This window comes from Pimephales promelas, chromosome 1, assembly GCF_988280905.1.
Source record: "Pimephales promelas chromosome 1, fPimPro1.hap1.1, whole genome shotgun sequence".
NCBI classification, from domain to species: Eukaryota; Metazoa; Chordata; class Actinopteri; order Cypriniformes; family Leuciscidae; genus Pimephales; species Pimephales promelas.
The window spans coordinates 40,618,044-40,630,188 of NC_142769.1; the positions used below are offsets into that span (position 1 = coordinate 40,618,044).

The window sequence follows — 12,145 nt, forward strand, 5'->3', positions numbered from 1 at the left end:
ATTTTATTATTATTTTATTTTATTTATTTTACTTAATATTATAAATTAATAATAAAACATATAACAAGGAAATACTTGTATTTAAGCACAATTTTGATTAACTTTACGTCATTGTGTGGCTTTTAATTTTACAACCTGTGTTATTGTCAGCAGTTTACACCAAAATAATTTTAAGAGTTTGTAAAAGAGGTATTAACATTATATAATTTAATGACATGAATTCCATGCCGTAGTATAATTAAACTGTAATTTATAAAATGAATTGTTTTTTCTAGTCTGAGGTAAAATATCTAAACATATGGCTTATAGATGTAATTTCCACAAAACGATTTTAAATATGTAATTGTGTTAAAGATGTATAGATTTCCCGCCCACTGATGCATCTGGCGCTGTCCATGGTCCTGGAATCAGTTTGATTCCATTGCAGGTAGATGTACCCAAACTTTTAGAGATTTAAATCTAAAAAACTTTACAAACACAATGACCACCACAGTGAGGTGTATTGCAGAATGAATGATAATAGTTTTTTTTTTTAATTAAATAAATAGCAGCTTCACCAAATGATAACATTGTGAGGATGGTAGGAGATTTTTTTTTTACAAAAAAAAAAAAATAAAGATCTGGAAAAACATTTACAGGCAATGGTATAAAAATGAAGTGGGAGTTTGAACAAGGGCAGGTGATATGATAAATTCTAAGGTTCTACACAGGAAAACAGCAATTATGTACAGCTTTATACATTATATATCCCTAGACATCCTCAAATATGCATTTTTGGTCTTACTGACCAACATCTGTTGCCATTCTTCCATAAAAAATAAAAAAATGTTTTAGTACTCTTTTCTGTTGTGCACTTTTGCTGCTTCTCTCATTCTGTTATGACCACTTGAGGCAGCACACATCTAGCCTTACATTCACAGGACAGCGTGTTCCCCAGAGCTAGAGGCAAATCACTTTAATACCTTCTAAAAAGAAATCCTTGAGAAGCAGTTTGAACTGGACTAAACCTCAAACTGCATTACATAGTATTAAAGATGCAAAGTTTTATGTTGATCAAAGTTTTATGTTAAGTATAGGCATCTTTGCACAACTGATTTAAGGCTGCTCAGTGCCTGCTCAAAATTCTGTGTAAATTCGTAATGCTGCACAAAAGCCAGACTAAATTATGCCTGCTCTGACCCACCTTATCCCCTACTATAAATGTATATTATTAAAATTGCCGTGTAAATAGATCTATTCCCCCTATGAGCAGAATTATACAGTTTGTGTAAAGACACCTATCACCACTTCAAAAGCGTTTCTGTGCCGCCTTTACAGTGTAATTTTGTTACAGTGTAAAAAACCCCATTGTTCTGTTGCTGGGTTGCTATAGGTTTGCAGTCATTTCTTATGTATTGCCAGGAAATAAGATGTACCCCCCAACTGTATAATCATTTTACTGCCACTCAAAGAATTCAGCATATCGTACTGAAGGTGTTTACAAGTTACACAAACAATGATCTGACTCGTAAATAGCATAGCTTCATCCATATTGTAATGCAACAAGCTTGGATGACAAGTAACTCTTGTTTGGATTCACACCATGTTTTTTTGTAATTTTTCAACTGACCACATGAGGATGCTATGACTCTATCTTACACGAACCGCTGTCTCATAATGTCCAATGCTGCTTTAGTAAAAGACCGGGTGCTCATGCAGTACTTAATGGCATTCAAACATCTGAACCTGTTAACACACACGCACACGCACATTACATTCCATCTCCCTTTTCCGACCTTGGTCAGATTATTGTTTCTGTAGCTAACTCAGCATACATTCTATGCTGTTATACAGTCGATAAGAGTTACACTTTCTTGTAAGTGTGACATCTGAAGATCTAAGCATCACTTGCAGCTCTGTCACACCTGTCCTATGTTCCAGGTCAAACTAAAAGATATTTTTCAGACACTGCTGGTGTGTTCTGTGTGATTGTGACCGCTGCTAATGGAGAGCTCTGATTTTCCCAGTTTCAGCTCCAGTCCGGGGTCAGTGTCCATGTCATGGGGCTCCAGATTTCGGATTCCGTTCCCGTCCCCATTGCGGCAGTTACTGTTCCGGTCAATCTGAACTTTTTCGCAGATCAGGATAGGCGTGACAGCATGGGATGGACAAGGAACGTGTATAGCGATGGGTTTAAGCCCCACCTGTCTGTACTGGCAGTGCAAGTAGCTTGAGAATGCCCTTCGGTAGGTCTTGTTAAACAAAGTGTACACTAAAGGGTTGACACCTGATGAGATGTAACCTACCCAAACGAAAACGTTGAGCAGTTCCGTGAGCAGAGGCTCGTTACAGGCTCCACGGCAGAGGACATACAGAACGTTAGTGATGAAAAAGGGACACCACATGAAAAGGAAGAGGAAGAACACCACACCCAACACTTTGGATGCTCGCCGCTCGTTCTTGATGGCCTGCATCATGCCTCGCCGCCCGCGGGCTCCACCCGGGTCCCGTCCAGTGGGCGAATTCATTTGAGACGGCGCTTCTGAACCCGGGATTATCGAGATGGTGTCCGGGGGCACAGTCAGACCGAGCGCGTTTCCATCGCTGTTGCTGATCCGTAGACAGTTCAGACTGCTGCGACGTGACGGAGCCGACGACGGCTCCAACTGGGAAGTGGATGGTGCTGGAGGCTGCAATGGCTGCTGAGAAGAGGCTTTGCCCTCGTAGAGGAAGACTGTGGCCTGACGCTGAAGCGCTTGGACAGTGAGACAATACGTGACCACCATGATGACCAGAGGAATGAAGAAAGCAACAAAAGAGCCAACCAGTATGAAGCGTTCCTCGTTCAGAGCACAGTTGTCGTTGATAAGGACCTTATCTCTGTTACGCAGTCCGATCACTGGGATAGGCATTGAGATACCTGGAGTTGGGGAAAAGGGAACAAATATACGTAAACACCAAAGAAACAGTCTGACCAACAAAGTCTGAGACAAATCTTCTCTCGTCTTATCCGAGTAGATCAGTATTCCTGATGGTCGAGAGAGAGAACATTTTATTTAATTAGAGCAGATGAATGATACTGTCAAGGCAGATAGAAACCTTAATGCTGTTTTGGACCCAGATAGAATTAAAGAAACATTGGGCTCAAGTTCAAACAAGAGAGAGGTTAGATGTGTGAGCTCTCTGTCATCTGCACTCTCAACACATTCTCATCCCAAGACGTCATCTAACTGACACTTTTGACGTCAACATCCGACATTTTAGGGTACCGTTTAACGTCAGTTAGATGACGCTATCCTAGGGCGTCATCTAACTGACACTTTACCTTTCGAGTTAGTTAGATGATGGAGGTAGGTTTAGGTCTAGGGTAGGGTTAGGAGTAGATTGCATCATCTAACTGATGTTAAAGAGATGAACAGGAGACAAAGAGAAACATAAAGGGACAAAAAATATATTTTTTTTAGCTGGAAGAAAAACTGAAATAAATTAAAATATAAATATCTAAATGAAAAACCTGAATGAATTGCCTTGGCAACTATCTGAATAAATAAAAAATAACTTTATGTTAATAAAAATTCATTAAAAATATTAATAAAAACAATAATAGTATCGAAAAAAAACAACAACTCTGAGATGGAAACAATAGAGGGGAAAGCCTATGTGGGTGAGAGAAAGAGACACTATGTCCAAGAGAGCATTTAGGCTTGAAAAAGAAAAACAGGGAAAGGTGGGTTTATTTTTCTATAAATAAGTCCACTAAAATAATTTAACCTTCAATTTAACCAGTTGTATAAATCAATCAATAAATTTAGATAATCCTTCAACTGTTATTGGATCAGATCAGTCATGGTCACTCTGCATTAGAGTCACACGACTCTAGAGGGCGCTAATGCAGAAGCATGCCATCATTCCACTCACAATGGCAGGCTGTGGTTTGCTTTATTGAACCATAGGTGGTGATCTTCTCTATGTGATTACCAGACCACAAACATTAAATTAATCTAAGCTACTCTGAATTTAGAGGAGCTGCTCTGGTGAAAGAGAAAATCACCCCAATCACTAAACCGGTGCTTGTTTATACAATGTCATTTCAAATAATTCCCATTGTTGCTGATCTGACGGGCCTCTTAGACCCAGCCGGAGCCTTAAAAAAATAATCTGGCATTTTGGGGAGTCCTGTGAGATATGAACACATTCCAGTAATAGATTTAAGAGGATTGCAGTGGACTGAAATTGACTTCATGGAACAACTGTTCAATCTAAAGACCTCTACTGTCATTGGAAAATAATGTTGTTTGTCCTTTCTTTTCTCCTGCAGGATTTTCAGGCTGCTGGTTATCTGGGATTGCCGCACCATTTTGTTAGAAATAATCAATGATATTATAAATGTTTCTCTGACCTATTGAAATGGTCCAAACCGCAGCGATCTTCAGCATGGCCTTGGTGCGGGAGTTGAAGCGACTGTGCTCAATCGGATTACGTATGGCCACGTAGCGGTCGAGGGAAATGGCACACAGGTGCATGATGGAAGCGGTGGAGAATAGCACGTCCAGATATATCCAAATAGGACAGAGAGCACTGGGCAATGGCCAGGCATAATCTGGAAATATACAGAGAGAGATTGCTTTAATAAAACATGAAGAAAAAGAAAGAAAGAAAGGATAGATAAGAGAGAGACAAGGAAAAGTGGTCCTGCATGGCAGATCACATTATTAAAGTCCAGACAACTGACTTCAAACCAAGAGCTAAAAAAGACTGTTATGTCAGCAAGCTTAAAATAACCTTAAGAAACATTAAGAAACAGTTAGGTTATGTAAAATGAAATTCATTTAGAATTGTGTAGGTTCAAGGATGAGAGAGAGAGAGAGATACAAACACACAGTCACACTGGGTCTTCAGAGATAATACCAGAATTATAAAACAGCACTGGTTTTTATTTGTCTTATTTGTTAGTTTGTTTTCCAGGTTGCTACAATGCTCAAAACAGTGTGATGTGAAACACCTGCATTATTTGCGTAAAACAATGATTTAATTGAATGAAATGTGTCCTTAATGTGACTTAATAAAACTAGATTTTTAGAGTGGTTCTGTCTGTCGCTGCTGCCAAGATGTTATGATGATGTTGTGGGTGGCTGCCAGTGAATTGCTATGCAGTTACTAGGATGTTTTGGGTTGTTACCAGGACATTTGCCCGTGTTTCTAAGTGCTAGGTGGTAATCTACAGGCTTAGATAGAAAGAAAGCATCCCTAAATCTCATAATTTGAGTAAGCGTTCATGTCTATTTAAAGGGAAGCTGCTCGTCGACTATTGTAATAGTGATGTTAGCTTTAGTAAGCACCTCAGTAGCCTGAGTTTCTGACCAACATTTAAGTTCTTGTTAAATGTTAGTTCCATGTGAGACTGGTCTTGAGACCATTTTTTGAAGGTCTTGGCTTGTCTCGGTTTCAGACTAAGACTCACTCTAAATTTTTAAATGAAAACACCAAATGAACTTGTTGACATAATTCATGTGATTAGACTAATAAAATGCCACGTCAGAAATGAACAGGGTGAAAAATGTCACCAAAATGAATACAAATGCCCACAAAATTCAAGATATGATTCAACTCTTCTTTTTTGTTATAAGAGCAAGAGATCTGTTTGAAGTGCGACTGCAAATGTGACATTGATTTTATAAAAATCATCTTTGCACTGCCATTCTGCAATGCAAAGATGAATTTTGTTCATTCTTGCCCAGCTTTGGTCTTGACTTTGTCTCAGTTTAGGTGGTCTTGACTACAACCTGTAATTGATACGCATTTAGGTGACAGAAGTGGCAAAATGAAAACATTCCTCAGAAAGGACACGCTGTAATGCAGGGTCAGGCACTCTTAACGCAAGGTCTACAGGTCTGGAGGGGCATGTCTGAGGGTTCGGAAGACATTAGCACCACACGAGGAGTGAGTCATTGTCAATTTAACATTTTATTGAAGCCCAGGGAAAGAGCAGGCACTCCAATCAAAGGCTGAACGAGACTGGTCCACATCCAGACAGCATTTTAGAGCTCAGAACACCTGTACTAGAAATGAGGGAAACGTCTGATGCCAAGATAGCGAGATTAGGGGGGGGGTGAGGGGTTTCCTCTCCTCGTTTATTTGTCCGTATCGTTCGTTATTCCCATTCAGGTTCTGTTGTCCACAGCACATTACACCAGTGCTAAATGAGAGGAGATATGTGAGGTTACAGATTATGGTGTTAAATAAGGGGCAAGAGAAAAAGACAAAGTGGGATGAAGAGGAGGGGCAGAAAATAAAAGAGGAGTAATAAAGTAATCACAATACATCACTGATTTAACACTGTTTTGTCACATTCTGTTGTGCATGCAGCTCTACAATTGGAGCAATAATCAAACATTCTCCCAATATATCCTCTTTCATGTAATTTGGAAATTTTAAATAATGGTGAATCAATTAGTTTAAATACTCATGCTTTTTACATATTCCTTTATGTAGCAAAATATTCTAATTCTACTTAAAAAAGTAGTCTCCTTTAACAACCTGTGTTTACATATTACAAAACATTTTTAAACCTAATTAACAGGGCCTGGAGGGCAACATTTCCTCACATGTTAACATGCAACTTCATTTGCATGTTGATGACAGAAAGCACACAATATAACCGTCTTTCATCCCTTGATTGGTCCAGCTGCATTCGGCCCTTTGCATTTTGCTTTGATTAATTGGAACAACTGATAACTCATCCCTGATTTACATGGTGAGTAGATTAATTTCTCTCTCAGACGGACAGAGACGGAGTGTTGGAACACTACAGAGATATGAAAAAACAACTGTTGCTTTCTTTACGTCACAGATATAACTGAAAGTTAACGAACTCCTTATAGGCTCTTTCAACATTTTTCAGACATCCATGATGAGCAAATTAGCTTATGGGCTTTGCACACACATTTTCTCTCAGTGATAAATGTGGACTCTCTAAGTCTAATAATGCTCCTGTAGCTCAGAAACTACTAGCAACATCAGGATTAATGGTTTGATTTTAAGGGAACATGCATGAATGCATTTATATATAATTTGAATGTACTTGATTTTGCTGTCAAATGCCAACGCATTCTCACCCCAAGGCGTCATCTTTGACCATGCTTCAATATTTGACGTTTTAGACGCCCTTTAGCGTCACTTACATGACGCGATCCTACGGCGTCATCTAACTGACGCTAAAGGAAAGCGTCTGTTAGAGGACGCGGTTAGGTTTAGGTGTGGGGTGGGGTGGGGGGTAGGGTACACGCGATCCTAGGGCATCATCTAACTGACGCTAAAGGGCGCCTAAAGCGTCAGATATTGAAGCATGTCCAAATGCTTCCCAAGGCATCAGTTAGGTGACGCCTTGGGAGTGAGAATGGGCTGCAAATGCATAAATGTAGATGTTTAATATCTCATATTTTAACATCCAAAGTAATATCATCCAGAAAACTAAACAATTAGACTACTGTTAATAAAATTAGGATAACAACACACTCTAATTGCAGTTTTTAACTTTAATTTACATTTAGACAAATAGGTGGTGAATTTGTAATTATTATTACCTAATTCACCCCAATGAGGGTTAGATTTAGCAGTGTGGTTAGGGATGGAGCTTTTGCTGAAGAAACTTTTGAAGAAACTTGAAAATATCTGTCCACCGACGGTCCACATCCAACCTGACTGAGCGTGAAAGGATCTGAGGAGAAGAATGGCCTAAAATTGTCAAATGCGGATGTGTCACATCATATCCAAAAAGACTCGAGGTTGTAAAGATGCTTTTTTTACTAAATACTGATTTAAGAGTTTAAATACTTGTGCAATGTTGTGCAACTTATTTCAGTTTTTCCTTAAAAAAAAATGTTGCAATGTTGTCACAGGTCTTTTACAAGCCACTATATATATATACATATTAAACAAAACAATAAATGTAATGGTTAAATTTGTATAAATAAATTTAAACATATAATATTTATAAATACAATAATTTAAATAATTTTGTCAAACGGGCTGGAAAAAATGTGGCTAGAGTTGATGTGCAGTACATGAACAGGAACCTGACCTTAACAGGCCCCGAACCGCTCTTCAGATTTAAGAAAGAATTGGTTTGTGAGATCGGTTCAACACCATCTAAGCGGCTGAGTATCAGTATATAGCTCATCTTAAACATATCTTGTCACTGTATGTTCCCAGAGGTAATCAGTCTAATGCTTCTCTCTGTTCTCTGTTCATTCCAACTGTACTGTCTCGCTATTTCCTTGTCTGTCTTTTGCTGATTCTCAGCGATAAGTTTTCTTTGCTTCCTTCAGAAGGTAATACATGTGAGAAGGCCACAACACTCCATCATAAATCTCATCTCGCCATCTTTTTCATCCGTTTTTGAGATGATACACCGGAACTTAACACTCAACTCACACAGATTAAACAGACGGAATCAAGGTCAGATGGCTGTATCTTATGAAAGTCACATGGCAGCTCACCAAATGTGGTGCACTCTCAAACACACAATCGCACACACCGTAAATGAAATGAGGAGTGTGAAATCCATCATTGTCTCATCCACTGCAGTGGAAAACTATTTTATGTCAATGTGTGTTTGTGTGTAGGCATAGGTGTGTCTGAGTTTATGAGCGTGAAAGCATTCGTATGTGGGTGTCTGAGAGTACACGTTCACACATTCTAACAGTTCATAATATTTTGCTCTGACAGCTTGCTGGTAATGGCCATCACAGGGTTAGTGTTTATGACAACAAGCAGACATGCAGCAGAAACCCTCCACTCCATCTTTATCTGTTCAATTTGTGTGCTTATGTGTCCGTGTGTGTTGGTTGGTGGGTGTATCTTTCCTTATCCTCTGGTTGTAAGACACCAAAACCCAAGAAACATATGTCTATGGCACACAAACTGCAATTTTGTGTCAGTTCAGTATATAAAATATTGCCTGTATTTTAATGCATGCTTGAGTTTTTACAAACACTCTTTTATGTGGCCTATGTTTTGTGGATGCCAGAGCAAGTTTATTATCGTCAACTAAAATTAAACCAGGTCCCTTATTGATTCATTCCCTCGTTTTAGTTAATCCTGGGCACAATCTACCAATTCATCCTCTTGTTTTAGTTAAACCATGCACAAATTAAGAATTTGCTCCCCCTTTTTTACTAAACCATGGCCAAGCAGTCATAGTTTGTTCCCTTGTTTTAGTTAAATCCAAACGAGGGAACAAGTTACAACAACATTCTAAATTCTTAAATTGTGGCCATGATTTAAAGGTGCAGTATGTAAAATTGACAGTATGGTGGTTGAAATGGGTACCACAGTCCAAATTCAAAATATTGAAGAGAGTTGGTTGCACCACCTTCAGTAACGATCTCCATCAACCCCCCATCCCCCACCCACCACCATGAGAACACCACACACAAAAAAAATACATTCATGCACTGTACTGCATAACACTAACGAGACAGATGATCTTGAACCATAGCTCACACGCACTGTGCACTATATATATGCTATATACTGTACATACGCATAATTTGCTGGTGGGACATGTCCCCACCACTTTCTGAAACATCTCACGGCACGGATGTACCTAAACATCTCCAGTTAACTAGCAGGGCATTCATTTCATTTGTTTGTTAAAAAAAAGATGCGTTCTAGCACTGAAATATGTTGTTTTTGAAATCAAGCTGCTGAGCTCGTTGCCGCGGATACAGTTGTTCTCTTTTGGCTCTCGCACAGTCTTGACACGGACACGCTCTTCAATCTATTGCTTTACACCGTGGAGATCTCCATTCATACCAGTTAAATCACAAAACAAAATGCACACGAACGTGTCCCTATCACTGTAAAAACTATTTTCAAGATTTGTTATCACAACATATTTTCTTTTGTCAAATCAACTTTATAATAATTTATTTAGTTGAGATAACTTATTATTTTGAGTTTCTGATGGTTAAATTAATCTACTTCATTGTATTAACTCACTTTTTCCAGTTCAATCAACTTAAAATTTTAAGGCAACCCAGGTTACTTACTTTTTTACGTTAAACCAACAATATTTTTTTTACAGTGTAGTAATCACAACAGTTTTTCTTTTGTCAAATCAACTTAAATAATTTATTTAGTTCAGATAGCATATAATTTTGAGTTTCTGATGGTTAAATTAATCTCCTTCATTGTATTAACTCACTTTTTCCAGTTTAATGAACTTAACATTTTAAGGCAACCAGGTTACTTACTTTTTTAAGTTAAACCATCAATATTTTTTAAATTACAACCAATGAGGAACATTTTCGGTTTTAATGAGAAAAAAAATAATAACTATATCAGTGCGGATTAGAACCCATAACCTCTGACACGTTATGCAAAAGTTCTATCAATAGACCATTAAAGTACACAAATAATGTTGGCGAATCTATGCATTTAGTCAAGTGAAAATTACAACATAGATCTCATTAAATTACAAATGTAACCAAAATGACCCAAAAATGTATTTCTGGACATCGTAATGTTATTTTTTTTTCAGAAAATTGTTATTGTAGCTACATACCTGCAAAAAATCCAGCTCAGCCTAAAAAAAAAACAAAACATATTCTTTCTGGAAATACAATCGTTATGTACTGAAATAGACAGTATTTGAATTTAGACACATTCAGACACTTATATATTTATGATATATATAATATTTTTGATTTGGACAGGGCCAGTAAAGAAGGCCCTGCTTGCCCTGATGGCCCACCACTGTACTATCGTACTACAAACAGTACTATCAGTGATACTAGAATAACAGTGTGTCTATGTGCATGGATCCATGCCAGTTTTCTCTCTCCCGCAACTAAATCGCCTTTTTCCCAATGATCTGTTTGCTCTAAGGGCCTGCAGGATGCTGTACTGATCAATATCTCTTTGTAATCAATAACGGCCTCTCCTCTCAAACTGACAAATGCAAGCTCATCATGTGCACTATCTACAGCTGACAAGCAACTAAGATCATTTAAAGTTAGGACATGTTCTGCAATCAATATAAGGAGTTTGAGAGAGTTCGGAAAACCCACTCATGTCCAGAGATTGGCGAGGTGACGACGCATCCTGAAAGAGCTCCCCATGGCTGAGGAGAGATAGACAATGTGGCCCCATGAATGAATAGCAAGAGCCAGAATTACTCAGAAGCAGACAGCTCAGTTGCTCCGAGGCGGCCGGACTGGAAAACGATCTGAATTCTGCCACAGGCAATATTTCTGTGGGCTTCTGAGCAAAGCAATGCCAAAGAAGATTCTGTCTCTCCAAATATGCCGCCCCACGGCCTGTTTCTCTCTTTCTCTTGCTCTGTGAAAGGAGACTTCACGCTATACAGTGCTATAAAGCTATTAAATCTTGCCACCTCTGGCCCTTTTTATTTCTAAATTTGTCAGTGCTCTGTACTATACATGATTAAACTCATGTACAATCTCTAAACTAAATCAACCTAAACCCTTACTCTTTTTTTTCTTTAAAATAAAAGTTATCATCTCATGAGTTTTGGTGGAAAGAGACCAATTAAATGTGTTATTTAACCAAGCTATATTCTATCGTGTCATTTGTATAATGAGCCGTGTTATTTGGAGGAGAAGGACTGCCTCGCACCAGTGAAAAAAGCCCCTGGGTTTTAAAGGGAAATGCCACTAAAGTTATATTACGGGAAGTGTGGCTTCCCGAGAGGCTACATTTTGTAGGTGAAGGGGGCTTTCTAATGGGATGCGTTATTTTAGAAGTTTTAGTGCACATTGGCTTAAAGACCAGCTTGGAATATTTTAGTGATCTGCACCCACAATTATTTAGAAAATATTATGCGCATTCACGCAATAAGTCTGCTCTCATGTCAACATAACGTGAACACGTGTTGGAGATGAATATTTTGTATAAAGTGATTTTTTGTTTTGAGCATTTATGATGCCTTTAATACTTTTCTGGGGCTTGAAAGTGGTAGTTGCGTAGACTGTCGATGAAAACACAGAAAGCTCTCAGATTTCCTTAAAAGATCTTCATTTATGTTCTGAAGATGAACAAATGTCTTACAGTTTTGGAACGACATGAGGGTGAGTAATTAATGACAGAATTTTCATTTTTGGGGGAACTAACCCTTTAACTCTTTACCCAAAATACACCTCTC

The 12,145-nt window shown here is 38.3% G+C and overlaps 1 protein-coding gene across 2 annotated transcripts in view; it reads right to left on the minus strand.

Moving 5' to 3' along the window:
• Nucleotides 1-498: 498 nt before the first annotated feature.
• Nucleotides 499-12,145, minus strand: part of htr2cl1 (5-hydroxytryptamine (serotonin) receptor 2C, G protein-coupled-like 1) — a 102,956-nt gene continuing 91,309 nt past the window's right edge. For both annotated transcript variants that reach the window (XM_089129698.1, XM_039651209.2), the window contains 2 exons: nt 4,379-4,579; nt 499-2,899 (listed from right to left, as the gene is read on the minus strand). In XM_089129698.1, the coding sequence (XP_088985824.1) occupies nt 1,941-2,899; nt 4,379-4,579 (1,160 nt within the window). In that variant the 3' untranslated portion in view covers nt 499-1,940. The remainder of the gene's footprint in view (nt 2,900-4,378; nt 4,580-12,145) is intronic.